The following is an 18,086-nucleotide window of genomic DNA, read 5'->3' as shown; positions in this document are numbered from 1 at the left end:
ATGTCTTGCTCCCAGGCAGACTAAATAACTTTTTTGCCCGCTTTGAGGACAATACAGTGCCACTGACACGGCCTGCAACGGAAACATGCGGTCTCTCCTTCACTGCAGCCGAGGTGAGTAAAACATTTAAACGTGTTAACCCTCGCAAGGCTGCAGGCCCAGACGGCATCCCCAGCCTCGCCCTCAGAGCATGCGCAGACCAGCTGGCTGGTGTGTTTACGGACATATTCAATCAATCCCTATACCAGTCTGCTGTTCCCACATGCTTCAAGAGGGCCACCATTGTTCCTGTTCCCAAGAAAGCTAAGGTAACTGAGCTAAACGACTACCGCCCGTAGCACTCACTTCCGTCATCATGAAGTGCTTTGAGAGACTAGTCAAGGACCATATCACCTCCACCCTACCTGACACCCTAGACCCACTCCAATTTGCTTACCGCCCAAATAGGTCCACAGACGATGCAATCTCAACCACACTGCACACTGCCCTAACCCATCTGGACAAGAGGAATACCTATGTGAGAATGCTGTTCATCGACTACAGCTCGGCATTCAACACCATAGTACCCTGCAAGCTCGTCATCAAGCTCGAGACCCTGGGTCTCGACCCCGCCCTGTGCAACTGGGTACTGGACTTCCTGACGGGCCGCCCCCAGGTGGTGAGGGTAGGTAACAACATCTCCTCCCCGCTGATCCTCAACACTGGGGCCCCACAAGGGTGCGTTCTGAGCCCTCTCCTGTACTCCCTGTTCACCCACGACTGCATGGCCACGCACGCCTCCAACTCAATCATCAAGTTTGCGGACGACACAACAGTGGTAGGCTTGATTACCAACAACGACAAGACGGCCTACAGGGAGGAGGTGAGGGCCCTCGGAGTGTGGTGTCAGGACAATAACCTCACACTCAACGTCAACAAAACTAAGGAGATGATTGTGGACTTCAGGAAACAGCAGAGGGAACACCCCCCTATCCACATCGATGGAACAGTAGTGGAGAGAGTAGCAAGTTTTAAGTTCCTCGGCATACACATCACAGACAAACTGAATTGGTCCACTCACACAGACAGCATCGTGAAGAAGGCGCAGCAGCGCCTCTTCAACCTCAGGAGGCTGAAGAAATTCGGCTTGTCACCAAAAGCACTCACAAACTTCTACAGATGCACAATCGAGAGCATCCTGGCGGGCTGTATCACCGCCTGGTACGGCAACTGCTCCGCCCTCAACCATAAGGCTCTCCAGAGGGTAGTGAGGTCTGCACAACACATCACCGGGGGCAAACTACCTGCTCTCCAGGACACCTACACCACCCGATGTTACAGGAAGGCCATAAAGATCATCAAGGACATCAACCACCCGAGCCACTGCCTGTTCACCCCGCTATCATCCAGAAGGCGAGGTCAGTACAGGTGCATCAAAGCTGGGACCGAGAGACTGAAAAACAGCTTCTATCTCAAGACCATCAGACTGTTAAACAGCCACCACTAACATTGAGTGGCTGCTGCCAACACACTGACACTGACTCAACTCCAGCCACTTTAATAATGGGAATTGATGGGAAATGATGTAAATATATCACTAGCCACTTTAAACAATGCTACCTTATATAACGTTACATACCCTACATTATTCATCTCATATGCATACGTATATACTGTACTCTATATCATCGACTGCATCCTTATGTAATACATGTATCACTAGCCACTTTAACTATGCCACTTTGTTTACATACTCATCTCATATGTATATACTGTACTTGATACCATCTACTGTATCTTGCCTATGCTGCTCTGTACCATCACTCATTCATATATCCTTATGTACATATTCTTTATCCCCTTACACTGTGTGTAAGACAGTAGTTTAGGAATTGTTAGTTAGATTACTTGTTGGTTATTACTGCATTGTCGGAACTAGAAGCACAAGCATTTCGCTACACTTGCATTAACATCTGCTAACCATGTGTATGTGACAAATAAAATTTGATTTGATTTGATATTGACACGGGTGTTGTTAGTAGAGGGCCAGCAAACCGTGCCAATATATCCTCCAAACACCAGCTTCAAGGGCATCACCACTTTTATACGGGTTACCAACATATTAAAATAATGATTTACATATTTTCATTAAAAACGTTATTTAAAAAAAATGTATTCATACAATTTCATCCTTACACAAGATATAGTCCCGACACAAATCGGGACTATATATGCTACTCAACTGGCTGGTCGTTTGTTCAATCGGTTCGTTTGCCAGAGACGCGACCCAGTATTTTTGTTCTGTATCGAGGGACGAGACCCAGTCGTTCGTTCTAAATGTCCCATTGCCATACTAGCTGGCAACGTTATTATCTTTTGCCTTCTAGCTTAGCCAACTACGGCTAATTCACACTCATGTCAAAAATTGCATTCGGAATAACAGCAAAGTAGCTACATTTGCATCTGTTTACGCTGTTTTGTGGAGACATCCATAACAATGAGTTAATGAGGCACGATTTCATCTCATAGAAAATGTGCTCATTTGTCAGGACACAGTTATTTAGAGCAACTGGAGCTGGAAAGACTGCAAACTAGCTGCACTTCGTTTCATTTGACCTTTTTTCAATTTACATTTCTTTGTATATATATCCATAAAAATGAAGCCCGCTGTTTCCTGATTTTGACCGGCTGAGAAACGCTGCCTGCCTGTCTGTCTGTCTTCTCCCAACTCGTTCATTACTATGGGACGGCTGGAGATCGAATTTGAATATTGAAACAATTTGGCAAATGTCGGAGATCGAATTTGAATATTGAAACAATTTGGCAAATGTCGGCGAGACAGACCGCAAGGTTTATACAAATCATACTGTTGAAAACGAAATGTTAGTATAAAAGAAATGTGAGATAATGTCTAGATGCTTTTTATAGTGGAGATCAAGTTTAGCTGAAGTTTAGCAAGTTTGCTTGGCTGGGCTGATGAGCCAGTGGATTGTGCAGTCAGATGGAACAGAGTAAATAGGCATTTTTAACTCCATAGATTAGCCAGTGGTAAATTGTGGAATAGACACCATCTGAAATGCGGATTTAACCAATCTGCATTCAGGATTAGACCCACCCGTAGCTAGAGAATTGTTGGAAATTAACGATACATGACTGTAATCCATTTATTTTCCCTAGATTACTACTCCTGCTGCAAAGTTTCAGTGCATATGCAGAGCAGTTGAATTTTGGACAGAAAGAAAACATGAAGCAAACAGCTCCATGTGTATCAATTGGCCTTGTAGTTGGACACTATTGGAATAACTTTATCCAGATTGGCAACCAGAGTGAGTTTTTAAAGCACTCCTGGTGTTTAGTTTTTTTTTCTTCCCATTAAATGTATATTTTATGACCATGTTGTTCCCTCTTATTCAGAGCATGAAGCAAGATATTCAAGAATTGATCAAAACTCCAAAGTGTGAGGAAAACACCACTTTCTCTTTAGCATCCTCACTCCTGACCACAAAAAGGGATATCTGTCCACAGTCTCCATCCGTAGTGTCTCAGCACTGTACTTCAAGAACAACAGCAAGCACTCCATTCCTCCACAGACAGTAGCAAATGGCGGCCCCTCCTGTCCTACTCGCAGAACAGCAAGCATCATCCCCTCCTGCTTTTCCCCTATATCCACAGACACTCATAATGTAAGTTTCCAGACAGTAGAGTCCTCCCTTGTCCCCTGTGATGCCTGTGCTCGTGTCCAGTCCAGCCTGAGGGAGACTGGTGATGCTCTTGTGGAGCTGTGTCGGAGCGAGGGCCTTCCCACCTCTCTGCAGCGCCTCCTGGTGGCTGTGGATGACACTATGCAGCAGGGCCGTCTGACTGTAGGAGATGTGTCCCAGTGGTCCACAGAGCAGCACAGGGACATGGGTCAGGTGGGAAAGCATCTGCTGAAGGTGCAGTCCACAGTGCAGGGCTCAGCTGGAGGAGGGAACAGGAGGAACTAAAGCGTGAATGGGCAAAGGACCAAGCAAGACTGTAGGAGGCCCAGGCATCCAGGAAGGAGACAGAGAGGAGACTGCAGGACGAACATGAGGAGCTGAGGTGAGGTACAGTAGCACTCAGAGGAAACCTCGCTGACAACAATATATTTGAAGGGGGATGAAATATTGTAACATTTCAATAGTAAATATGCTTTCATGTTATTCACAATATACTGTATATCTGTCCATTTTAGGCTCCATGTCCCTGGAGGATAGCAACTCCAAACTGAAGGCAGAGATTAGTTTGCAACAAAAAAGGTTACACAAACTCGGTAAGGACGTACACCCCCACCCCAAGTCTGATGTTTTAGGAGCAGAAGGAGACAGCCCAAGTTATCTAATTGTTGTGAACAGAAAATATGTGGAACCTTGTCCTTTCTTTGTCAGAGTGAGAGAGAGATAAGCTACATCAGGAAGTGAAGGCCTTGCAGGTAGAGGAAGAGGCACGGAATAAACAAGAGGAGAAGACACAAACACTGGAGGCTCAACTGTCCAGTACTCAGCTCTTACTTGACAAAGAGAACTCCAAGTACCAGAATGCATGTCACCAACAGGAGGTCAGTATAACAGCCATTTTTTTTTTTACCTTTATTTAACCAGGCAAGTCAGTTATGAACAAATTCTTATTTTCAATGACTGCTTAGGAACAGTGGGTTAACTGCCTGTTCAGGAGCAGAACGACAGATTTGTACCTTGTCAACTCGGGGGTTTGAACTTGGATACTCATGGGGGCAGATGAGTCTTTAAAACCAGACCTGGGGCAGTACTAGTAAATGTGTTAAAGGCCACATCTAAAAACTCTGATCCTGTTTTACGTGAGTTGTTACTGCACAGTCTCACTCTGTGTCTTCAACAGTCACTGCAGGCCAAGCAGATGTCTCTAGTGGAGAGAGTGGATGCTCTGGACCAGGAGTGTGAGGAGCTTCAAGGACAGTTGGGGGAGACTGAGGACACATAGACAGGCCTACAGGATAGACTGAGACACATCTCAGAGGAGAAGGACCAACTTAAAACCCAGCTCACCCAATAACAGGTACATTACTACCAGACAGATGTGACTCAATACAATATTAAGCACAATGAAATGTTTCACGTTATAGTACATTTTATAGTGCTGCTTGCATACGTTGGGCAGAGCCATACTTCAGCATAGCAGATACAGTATATAAATATGATCCTATTTCATTTTCAAAGAACAATAATGTGTATGTAAATAATGGCCTTGCCTCTGCAGTCCCTGAGGCCTTGTGTTCTGAGCTGCAGCAGGAGAAGCAGAGATTGGAGTCATGTGAGCAAGCTGAAAGACAGTTTGGATCAGCTGAGAGGAGAGGTGCAGGAGTTAGCAAAGAGGGAGAGGCTTCTGGTGGCATTCCCAGAGCTCAACCCACTGCCTCAGGGACCACCAGAGTAGGATCTCTTCTCTAAATAACTCAGAGCATTTTCTGTTTGTTAACTACAATGTTGACTTTACTTGTACAACCTGTATTGTTTGTATTGTATTGTTTGTTCATGTGGGTTTACTTCCATATGGTTTCAAATAGAAATACCAGTATTACAAGCATAGACAGAGTTACAACTCCAGTGCATTTGGAAATTCAGTCCCTTTGACTTTTTCCACATTTTGTTACTTTACAGCCTTATTCTAAAAAGTATTAAAGAAAACATTTTCCTCAGCAATCTACACACAATACCCCATAATGACAAAGCGAAAACAGGTTTTTAGAAATTTGCAAATGTATTAAAAATAAGAAACTCGGAATTGAGCTCAGGTGCATCCTGTTTCCATTGATCATCCTTGAGATGTTTTTAAAACTTGATTGGAGTCCACCGTGGTAAATTCAATTGATTGGACATGATTTGGAAAAGCACACAACTTTCTATATAAGGTCCCACAGTTGACAGTGAATGTCAGAGCAAAAACCAAGCCATAAGGTTGAGGAATTGTCCGTAGAGCTCATAGAAAGGATTGTGTCGAGGCACAGACCTGGGGAAGGGTACTAAAAATATTCTGCAGCATTGAAGCTCCCCCAAAACACACTGGCCTCCATTATTCTTAAATAGTTTTTATCCCTTTCTCTCCCCAATTCCGTGGTATCCAATTAGTAGTTACAGTCTTGTCTCATCGCTGCAACTCCCGTAAAGCCTTGGGAGAGGTGAAGGTCGAGAGCCGTGCGTCCTCCGAAACACCACCCACCCAAACCGCACTGCTTCTTGACACAATCCGGGGATAATACTTCAAAACTGCTGCTGGAGAACTACAGATGTAGGATCTTAATTTGATCACTATTTTGTTGCTGAGAATTTTCCTGCGGAGCCGGAAATGCATACTTGTAGTGTATTCAAGGTTTAACTAGGCTTCTAATGTTTGTAATTTCCCCTTTAAAATGTCAGACTTGATTTGCCCTATTGAAAAATGTATAACCCCCTACAAAAAAATGTCCATTCATTATAATCCACATAATAATTCACATTTCCTGTTGCTGCAGGATTATTTCCTGCTGTTGCAAACTGGCTCAAATTAAGATCCTACATCTGTACTGCATGTTTTATTTATCGACTACACCTGAACAATGATAATGTGTTTTACAACTGTCGTTATCTCTTACAGACAACCTCTCTCAGCAGCTTTGGATTCTCCCAGTCTGCCTGATGCTCCCAGAGAGAGACAGCTAAATCCCACCCCCTACGTACAACACAGCCCTCTAAGTCAACACCACAGAAAGAACATATACATTTATGTATACTGCAGGTAATATAGCAGTCAACTGTATTGCTTGACCAACCGTTTTTCTTGGGGACTACAAAAAATGGAATCTTACCTTAGCATGTATAGTGTTTTAATTCTAGTAGTGTTTTCATAAATGCATCATTTATGAATGTATTTATGACTCATCTTTTCTCTAATTTTGCCCATCCCAGACAGACCTCCAGTGCAGGAGTGTTGAAACATTGATTACGGAGGAAGGGAGCAGACAAAGGGGATTCCATCCCTGTGGTGATGGGGCCTTGGGATCATGTCTCTGCCACCTTCTCTACAGCTCTAGTGCACCAGCGGACTCTACGGCTCTCCCCAGACACCGGCGCAGCCAGCAGCCTAAGCAAAGATACGCCAGGCGTCCCGAACATGCTCTTTCTCCAGAGGAAGAAATAAATCCAGCACTGGGTGATCAACCTCATGTTGACAATTTTTGGAGCATAGTAATGCCGAAAGAGGCTGAGGCAGAAAGAGGCTGTTAGAAGTATATGTCAGGCTTCTCCATCAGGAGACTGCAGTAAGGCATTGCATTGTAGCTCATACACATAGTTGTTTGTGTATCAGCTGAGGCAGATGCAGAAAAGTTATAGAGTTCAGGATCTTGGCAACATTGAGCTGGTTTGAAGTTGCTATTTAACTGAAAATGAATTTGATTCATTCTCAAACTGTGGTATCATGTTTTTTCTTTCTTGAACTGTTGTGTTAATCACTTTGCTACTTTGGATTGCAAATGTGCATTTGTTGACTTCATGCATTTAGCAAAACAGTTTTACCTAGTTTAGAATGGTAAAGTAATAAGACTGAGCATAACGAGCCTATCAAAGCACATTCATTATTTAAACTCATAAAGAATCTGGTCATGCACAAACACACACTAAAAATAAGTGTCTTAAAATTATCAGTCTAGAAAAGGGAGAAGCTAGGTAAAAGACAAGCCATGGTGTGTGTATGTGTTTAGCTAAGTGTGTGGTCTTCTAAAGGCTCTACTATTGTGTCACCAACAATGCCACGAATGCAGATGTGTCTAATGATTTACAGAGTACTCTGACGAGGGAGGGGTAAGTTCCTATGGCAACATTGATGATCAGAGCATGACATCTTGTGTGGGTTCCCTCCTGTCAGTCCAACCCTTCACCTATTGAGGAGTATACTTGATGGTAGAACAACCAATTCATTGAAGTATGCTTCCCATGGCATGTTAGGGTGCAATATTTTTGTCCTTTTGTTTTTCCTTGCACTAGAAATGCCAAATTACTTTTCTGAAGGTGGGCTGTAGTCATGGAGATACCTGTGAAAAGCCCCATAGATCCAGACTGGATATTGACTACACCTGAAACTATGCAATTCAAGCCCATATTATTGTTCATGCCTGTTCAAATGTGTCTGCATGAGTTCAGTGGTAGCATAATACTGGGTTTCATTTTCAGGGATATACCTAGACACTGAAGTATTTGCGGAATGCAGATGTACTAATGAAATCAATAATTTCTTAGCCCACTAACTCACGAATCCTCCTCAGAGACAACTTGCTTGATCAAGTCTAACCTTTGATAATGAATGTATTGTCGATGGTATCCTTGTCTCATGATTGACAGACTGATTTAGCCTAATTGTTAAATTGTTGCATTGAGTATAAAAACAAAATATGTCAGACACATTATTTATCTGAAAATGTAAAATGGAGCATTGTATAATCAATTTAGTTATTTTAATAGTATGCTACCCTGTAAAAATAACAATATTCAGAATGCTGCTTCAAAACATTTATTTGTCACAAAATAACTTATTTTAGACTATACAACAAAAAGACATTTGGATGTGAAAGTATAGAGTACATAGGTACAGTCAGACCTCATATCGCACTGTGCTTACTGATACACAAAAGACAAAGACCGCAACTCACAGATGTGAGGAAATGTTCAGCTTGCCAAAAGCACCAGTGTCAACACCTGCAACTTGCCCCCACAGGAAAAAAAGAGACACGGTGGAAGAAGGACACAGTCATTTGCAGTTAGAAACTTAAACAATGTGCAAAGTTGTACAAAAATCCATTGAATATTTTTTGTATCCCCGCATCCAATAACATTAGATTATTTCAAAGGTTATATCTGTTGTTCAAATCAATTGAATGTTATATAGTCATTTACGATATATCCTATGAGTAAATACTGAGATTATAACAGGGAAAACTACTTGGATAGAGGAAAAAAAAATACCTGAACAATTTAAATTTTAAGGAAAGGTAAGCTTTGGGAATCATTCCGTATTCATGAAAACATATTTAAGGCCATTGGTTACTTGTGTCATATTTACATAAGCATACTGGTTTGTTTATAATAACTAATAAATAGTGATAAAGAGACAACATATTTCTGAGTACAACACTAAGCTGAGCTACAGACACTTCTGAGGCTGGTAGCCAGTAGTCAGGGAATCATGCTCATTCTTCATCATTCTAAGGGCTGTGGTATATAGAAACTGCTAATAACATTAAGGCAATGTTTTAGTAACATTATTAAAACACAGATAAATGGTAGATGTTTTACCACAATCTCCAAACGTGACAACCATGCAAATCTACACCTAATAGGTAACAAAATAACACCTCGTCAGGACTTGACTGAAAACTTCAGCCATTGGAATGCTATGATTATCACCTTAAGACATTGTTACATCTTAGACACTGACAGGAAAGGGAGTAACTGTTGGTGAGAGTGCTGTCTCTGAGACATTCAGTGTAATTCAGCACTGTGTGATCTCACATATGTGTTTTATCATCTAGGTCAAGCTATTAGGCAGCTGCAGGGACCGCTGCAAATCTGTCAGATTACAGAGGCCTCATGAGGATAAGGGATGTCCTATGGCTGGCATAACTCCCAATCTCTGTTTGCCAATATGCTTTTAAGCAGCAGCACCACCACCAAATACCCTGTTCTGGTACATCATGCACTGGGTTTGTACTTGCCTTACAAAAAGCATGTATTAAATCATATGCACATAAAATTGTCAGAGTCACCCAAGTCTTAGACTGTTCCCTCTGCTACCTCACAACAAGCGGTACCAGAACGAAAAGTTCTACCCCCACGCCATAAGACTGCTGAACAATTAATCAAATGGCCACTTGGAGTATTTACTGTGACACCCCTCCCCCCCACACACCCACACACATTTTGTTTTTACACTGCTGCTACTCGCTGCTTATTATCTATGCATAGTCACTTTACCCCTGCCTACATGTACAAATTACCTTGACTAACCTGTAACCCCGCACATTGACTTGGTACCGGTACCCCCTGTACATAGCCTCGGTATTGTTATTTTATTGTGTTACTTTATTTTATTTTTTACTTTAGTATTTTTAGTAAATATTTTGTTTACTCTATTTCTTGAACTGCATTGTTGGTTAAGGACAACACCTGTTGTATTCGGTGCATGTGACAAATAACATTTGATTTGATTTTTAATTTTTATTTGATATGTTTATAATCTCGTTATCCCTCTTGTGTATGAGGAGAAATGAGAATAAAACAATAGCTAAAACAATCCATGTGCTTTTATATCAGCTGGTTGTATTATCTAACCTCATGCTAGCAGAGCGACGGGGAATGGGCCGCTGTCTAGTTATTGTGCATGGGAAAAACCCCTTCCCAGCAGAGATTAAGTTCATTGACAAAATGTGGGACACATAAGAGAGAGTGAGGTCATGGGATAGGAGTCTGTGGATTAAGTGAGAGGTTGAAAGGTCTTCTTACCCCCTAGTCACCATTAGAAGAATTGTCACTTGACCATCTCAAGTGGAGTCGGGTCACTATAATACGAAGTGAGGTACTAAAATATAATGTGTGTGATATGCTGATTGGCCTAGTCACGGATAGGGGAAAAACACAGATTAATTAAAGAGAGTACCATCTGAGAGATGCCATCATCAGTGAAATGTATCACAGTTCGGAGAATACACAAAATAAATCAATATCTAAAAAAAAACCAGAAACGTTTAAGAAACTAGCAATGTTGTTGATTTGCATTTGGCTGAGCAGCCACCAGCATGAGGGAGCTACAGAGGTGGTCACAGGGGTTGTAAGTAGAGCCACATGACCCACTGACAGAATCTAGTCTCTCCTCAGGCGAGAATAATGCTTGTGTGTGTGTGTGTGCGACCCCACAAGAATAGTAAACAAACAACAATTTGACCAACTGGGGACATTTTGTTCCTCCCCATAAGGTCAAATGCTATTTCTAGGGGGTTTAGGGCTAAGGTTAGAATTAGGTTTAGGAGCCAGGGTTAGTTTTAGGGTTAAGGTTAGGGTGAAGGTTAAGGTTGGAGAAAATAGGATTTTGAATGGGACTGAATTGTGTCCCCACAAGGTTAGTTATACAAGACTGTGTGTCTGTGAGAGATAGATAATTTTTCAGCCGATGATTGTCAAGCAAATAACTGCCAGTCTCACGGTAACTGACGACCATTAATTAACATATACACATTTAGCATCTCCTGGCTTCCACACAAGCCACTGATGCAGACCTTTGGAACAGCTCCATTTTAAAAAGTCTAATAAATCCATGTAATATAGCCTACACCTTCACAATGAATCCATTATTTATTTTAGACAGGTCTAAAGAAGCATGATATTAAGAAAATGTGGTCTATTTCAGAAGAACAGAATAGCTTACTCTGAGTTGTCCTTATGTTAGGTCTTAATCTGGCTATGCTAAATGGCTGTGGGCTACACTAGTTCATTTAGCAGACAAGATTTGCTTAGAATTCCATGGCATTATTTATAGTTTGAAGAATACAATTGAACAAAGTTGAATAAAAAAGAAAGGATATTTTCTCCAAACTCACACTCGGTTATTCTGTGTTGAGCGGTTAACAAAGAAATAGGTACTCCTATATGCTTAATTTAGTTATTAATGTAACTTTAGTTGTTCTACAAACATTGGTCTATATGTTTTGATTTTTAACACATTGTAAGGCTGCATGATGCGACTGATGATGATTTGAAAAAAGCTTGAAAGGCATGAGATCTGTTTTTTTTTTTGCGTTGTGCTGTACACACTACATCAGTCCCTCATTCACAATTTGACAAGCACTTGATAATGCCTCGAATTTCCCGGCGGCATCCCCTTTGTGCGGCCATTAAGCACCCTAAAAAAAAATATATATATATATTTTTTAAATCACTGTCTTTTGCGTCCAGTGGCTGTTGTGCCCTTGGCCTGGAATGCTGCACGCTCTGAAGCACCTCTCACTCACATGGCTCTCCAGCAGTGATCTGGTCTTTCTCACAGGCTACAAGTGAAGACAGACACATCGGGGACGCAACTGTGCACGTCCTTATACAATTCCGAGGTGCATATTGAAGATATTGGGAAAACTGTCCGTTTACTTTTCAACAGCCAAAAAGAAGAGTAGGTCACTATCAAAAGTGACTGTAAATGCATTATGCATGTAATGCTTTTATTATAGGTGCATGTTTATGGTGAAAATGATCTTACTCAAACTTGAAACTTACACATTGCTTATGTATGCCCGTTAGGCTCTGCACCCCTTGTAAAGCGTATTAATGTGCTTAATTCTAAGAAGTTATTGGCCACTTTAGTTGTGATACAACACGTAGGCGTTTGGGCTCGGCTGCATGACGTGTGCTACTAGGATTTGAAAAAGTTAATTACATTTGCATCGATGTCAGACAATAAAGTGCTGAGTACCAGGCAGTTAGCAGGTTTGGTAGGCTACTAACAACCATCAGCAGCATCAGAGCTTGGAGAAGCCTAATTACCGTGACTAAACGGTCACATGGAATTTGACTGTCTTCATGACTCGTGACCGCCGGAGTGGCAGTAATATGGTTGCCGCAACAGCCCTAATCATGATTCAATGTATGCCATAATCATAAGCACTTTCCATCTTCCAGAAACATTCAATTGTGAGTGCCAAAGGTACGTTAAAGTTGAGAGCAATGCTAACAATAAAAAAAACACCTGTGCTGGTTTATTGAAATAAATAATATAGTAAACAATGCTGGATAGCTATAAAAAGGTATGTTCCCATATTAACAGCTATAAATATGTTTCATAATGAGAGTGAGTCCCATCCTGTGATGTGTGTTTACTAATGCAGAGAAACAGAGCCTTGTGGGGTTACACACCAACTGTATGAGGCCAGTCACATGAGGGAGGGGTGAGAAGAGAAGAGAGTGAGGTAATGAAAGCAGTAAAAGTATATGAGCAGGAGCAGATAGACGATAATGGCCCACTTGAATAAGAATGGCTCCCTTCTTACACATCATCTCTTTGCCTGCTGCTCCTCAGCAGACCGGGAGTGAGTGGTGTGGAGGGTGCTGGTGTCATGCTGTCCATTCGGCTGCACAGACTGGACTGTCTCTACCAGGCTGCCACTGGGGAGCACCACATACCTGGCTGCCATATCCTTGGGCTGCAGCTCCCTCAGGCCCTCCTTACTGTGCCAGATCCCATAGCCAAAATACACGAGCAGACCTGGAGAGGTGCAACACATACTGTTAATTGAATTTGAATATTCTAAAAAGCAAATGGTATTTGTTACAGCATTGGGTGGCACTTTTGAATATTGTTTGACTACATAATCAGAATCACACAGACATGTTGTTATTGTTATCATACTGTATGTGCAACTCTGTTGAGAACATACAGCTATAGCAGGAATATGGAGGTGCTTAACAGTCACCACAGCCTATAGACACATCTTGGCCCATCCCATCTGTGTGTTATGGCCACAACTTTCACCAGGGAAATTATTACTTAGACATGGCTTAGCCCAAGCCTCTGTCATGTCCAATATTCCCTGTGAAGCCAGTTAAATTTCTGTAGGCAGACAGGTGTGTTTAAATGGTTTACATGGTCCAGAAGACCTCTGAGCCCATACAGCCACTCATGTTTCCTTGATGATCCATTTTTATGACAGCAATCTCTATAGCCAATTAACACCTTCTCACTGCAGCAGGTGTTGGCTAGAAAACTCACTGTCTCTTTGGGGGTTTACGTTTAAATACAAACTTGTACCATGTACAAAACCCTGTAGGTATAAAACCCTGTTTCGTATCCTGCTACTTATCATCAATCAGTATTAAGTAACCATACTATTTGTCGACCATTTAGGTTAAAATGCACAGTATCTCAACCACTGAATGCAATCATTTCAGTTCTGCCTGACATGATGTTTGGCTTACAAGGCCTGTCAGTGCTACATAGCACATGGTCTTTACACAACACATGTTTGTGCCATTAGCAGATGTAATCTTACCTGCAGCCACCCATACAGTAAAGCGGATCCAGGTCATGGGGCTGAGCTTCAGCATTAGGAACACATTCATGAGGATGCTTGCAGCGGGAATGAATGGGACCAAGGGTACCTAGAAATATTACAACAGCAAACAACCACTGACATGCATTCAAATTTGTCAAATAGCACACCTCAATTTCACAAGTGTTAGTCACTGACAAAAAGGAAGCTGGAGAGCCAGAAAGACCACTAGTCTTTACTAAAAGATGAAGAGCTTGGTTAACTTAATTTAATTCAGCAGAATGAATAGGTTGGTGCCAGGGGGAACATGGGTCCTGCTTGAGCTCACGGAAACGTCTGCCTCTCAAATATGAGTCACAGAAACAGATTCTATTTTATATGAGGAGCAGATCGACCACACAGCGGAGAGCGAGTGTCTTCTGGCTGATAATGTGGCTCCCTGAGTCCCTGTCTACTGGGCTATAGGCAGTCTGGGCTCTAGTCAGACTGAGCAGAGTTTATCACACCTGAAGTGTAGCGACAGCTACAATTAGTCTGTGAGAGACTTAAAACTCATAAAGAGTAGTATCAGTTTATCATAGCTACATAAGAACTTAGGGAAATATAAAAGGCTGTTTGCTCAACTCCCCAGGCAGACAACATTATACAGATAATAACTCTAAGGCGAGGGTTTTGTTCTGCTTCCCTAACTTTATGGGTGGGCCCACACTATTCTATACAAGTGAAAGTCAACAAAGTTGTGAATGGCTTTACATTTAAACTTTGGGCATATGAGCGGACATATAATACAAAAGTTAGAATCTGTTTGGCTCACCTGGAAGGTTTTGGTGTTGACATGAGGTTCATGGGCATATATGATGACCAGGCAGAGAAGAAAGGTTGAGCCAAACACCACTATTAGCAGGGCGATGCTCCACGTAGGCAGCTGAAGCTGGTTACTCCCAAACACAAACACGGCACAGAGTGACACTGAGCTCACCATCACCGCCAGCACAGAAAAGGCCACCACTTCCCCTGGCTCAAAGTCCCCCAGCAACCTGCCCAGGTAAGGCTCCCAGCGGGCCTTCAACACCCCTGGGGCACTCCGTTCCCTGGTCTTCTGCATCTCCACCAGCTGCAGCTTGTCTGAGAAAGACTCATACTCCTTCAGCTCCCCACTGTCCTGAGCTATGATCTGAGACTCTGAGACTTCAGGCGAGGGCTCAGGGTTAGAGTTGGGGGAGGTAGTGGAGTTAGCCTTGCAACTGGTCTTCTCTTTCTCAGGCTGGAAGCGCAGCACGATGACACTGGCTGCCACAAAGGTGTAGGCCAGGAGGGTGCCGATGGACAGGAACTGGACCAGGGCCTCCAGGTCAAAGATGAGGGCCATGACAGCCATGAGGAGGCCAAACACCAAGATGGCATTAACAGGGACCTTGGTGACAGGGTTGACCTTGGCGAAGAAGGAGAAGAAGAGGCCATCTTCCGCCATAGCGTAAACAATCCGAGGGAGAGAGAAGAGGTTGCTGAGTAGCACTGTGTTCATGGCTGGAAAAGGGGATGGAGAGAGAGTCACATTATCAGCCCAAGAGACCTACTGTATGAAGTAAAAATAAATGTCATACACATTTGCCCTTCAATCATTTATATCATCAACTAACCAAAATAAACTTAATGACATGATACATTGGTGTAGCCTCGTAATTACCAGATTGACTACTGCTGCGCTATCATGATTCCGTAGTAGCAAACCATTCATGTAAGCTTGCGACATCAGGTGGCTTGCTAGGCTAACATTGGTGTGGTTACAGTCTTTCAAGAGACACTTACCACAGATGGACCCTACTGCCACAATGTAGCCAGCCCAGCTGTAGCCTCGGCGGAAGAAGGCGTCAGACAGGGCTGAGTTTGGGTCGAGCGAGTGCCAAGGCACCATGAGAGTGAGGACTGTGGAGACCAGGATATAGGCTGTGGCGGCCATGCCCAGGGAAATGGCTGTGGCCATGGGAATGGCTCGCTGGGGGTTCTTTGCCTCCTCGCTGGAGGCTGCAATCACATCGAAGCCAACAAATGCGTAAAAGCAGGTGGCTGTGCCCGCCATTACCCCATTGACACCAAACGGTGCAAAACCTCCTTCCTTCTGGCTCCAGTTGACTGGGTCGGCTAGCACGAAGCCAAACACCAAGATGAAGAGTATGACAACTAGACTAACGGCTGAGAAGATGTGGTTGAGCCAAGAGGAGACTCGCACTCCGAAGGTTATGAAGATAGTGGCAACAACTAGAATCCCTGCAGCCAGCAGGTCAGGGTAGTGGGCGATATAGGGAACATTCCACTTCATTATGTGGTTCTCTGTGTAGTTCTGGATGGTGTGGTTAAACATGGAGTCCAGGTAACCACTCCACGCCCGCGCCACTGCGGCTCCACCAATCATGTACTCCAACACTACGTTCCAGCCAATGAGAAAGGCCCAGATCTCTCCACAAGAAACATAGGTGAACATGTAGGCCGAGCCCGTTCTGGGAACACGAGCTCCGAACTCTGCATAGCAGAGGGCAGCCATCAGGGAGGCGATGCCTGCAATGAGGAAGGAGAGGACTACGGCAGGTCCAGCGGTGTCCTTGGCAACAGTGCCAGTCAGGACATATAGGCCAGAGCCCACCATGCCACCAACACCCAGCAGGGCTAGGTCCACCATGGTCAGGCAACGCTTCATTGATGTCACCATCAAGTCATCATCCAGGGTCTTCAGTCGGTTCAGCCTCTGGCAGAAACGCACTGCAGGGACACAGCCACGCCCACAAGTCGCCATGGTTACAGGATCACACTCAGCAACTGGACAGGGTCTTATCAGTCAAGATGCTCAAACTGGATCCATTCTTCTCCTGATCGACTAACCTGAGAGACAAAAACACACATGTATACCATCATGCAGGGATAAAGCAGCCATCATTGAATTTTCCCTGAAGCCTGTGACTTCAGAGCAAGTAGACAAAAGCAACTCAACTCATTCATCGATCACCTATCCACACTGCTGCCTGATGTCATATTGCTGATGATGCTGTGCTTTCCATGTCTGCCCTCATCAAAAGGTGGAAACATGTTCAGAATTGCAGACACATTTTTCGTATTTGCCTTATGTGGGGTAGCTTAATAAATGTCTATTGGGTCTACCTGAGTAATGTAAAACCTATAAATAAAGCTATAAAGTATGCAATTTAACAAATGTGATCGCTCTGTGTAAGAGTGATTAATAACTGTCCATACTAAAGAGTTCAAACATCTGCTCTGGGTGTTTGACACGTCGTCTATTCACTGGCAGTCCAATTGGCCTAATGATGACAGGCTTGTTGGCTATTATATTCAGCTTCCTGTAATGAGACTGACTAGAAGTAGCCTAACCATATTCATACACAGCTGTTTGGTTATGATTTAACGCTGCTGTACCAAAATCAAACATCAATGGACGTTTTATGTGATAGAATACATTTACAAATTGGACCATCGGTAGGCGGCTTTTCTGATGCACCGTTTCCGACAAAACTGCGCGCTGCGAGCATATGGCGAGTTGTGCCTCAATGCTAGAAATACATTACGTAACGCTTTTATTCCCTAGAAATAAACACCAACACAAAGTGAAGCGACCCATACATCTGTCCTCCATAATAACCGGGCGATTCGTGTGAAATAGAATGAATGGCTTTATGTGCGTCGTTTTCACAAAACCCACATTAATAATTTAAAAGAAAATGGAAACTCATGCAAATATTATTCATGACAAACGATAAGCTATTTCAATAAAGCAATGGCTGACTATTCTATGACATTTTACGTTTTATATTGCTTTATTATGGCACAAACAAGGTGGTTCAATAGGTAGCCTATGGCAAGAGCCAGGTGAGAAACACAACCATTGCTGCTATTCTGCATATATATAGTGTAATATAAAACGCTCTACTATGGTAACAGATGAATTTATTGGTTTACCTTGAATGCCGAATATTGCTTATCAGTAGCCTATCTCGGGCCCGGTTGATATCCCTTGAAGCTCAACGGAAGGGAGGAAGGT

The 18,086-nt window shown here is 43.0% G+C and overlaps 1 protein-coding gene across 1 annotated transcript; it reads right to left on the bottom strand.

The window, feature by feature from the left end:
• Nucleotides 1-8,504: 8,504 nt before the first annotated feature.
• Nucleotides 8,505-18,086, bottom strand: LOC135514184 (cationic amino acid transporter 4-like). Its single transcript, XM_064937468.1, has 5 exons — nt 18,005-18,086; nt 15,848-16,915; nt 14,853-15,565; nt 14,039-14,147; nt 8,505-13,254 (listed from the first exon to the last, which is right to left on the bottom strand). The coding sequence occupies exons 2-5, from the start codon at nt 16,827-16,829 to the stop codon at nt 13,043-13,045; spliced, it is 2,016 nt and encodes a 671-aa protein (XP_064793540.1). The 5' UTR covers nt 16,830-16,915; nt 18,005-18,086; the 3' UTR covers nt 8,505-13,042.

The sequence above is a fragment of the Oncorhynchus masou genome, chromosome 25, assembly GCF_036934945.1.
Source record: "Oncorhynchus masou masou isolate Uvic2021 chromosome 25, UVic_Omas_1.1, whole genome shotgun sequence".
In the NCBI taxonomy this organism is placed as follows: Eukaryota; Metazoa; Chordata; class Actinopteri; order Salmoniformes; family Salmonidae; genus Oncorhynchus; species Oncorhynchus masou.
This window is presented reverse-complemented; position numbering and strand designations above follow the sequence as displayed.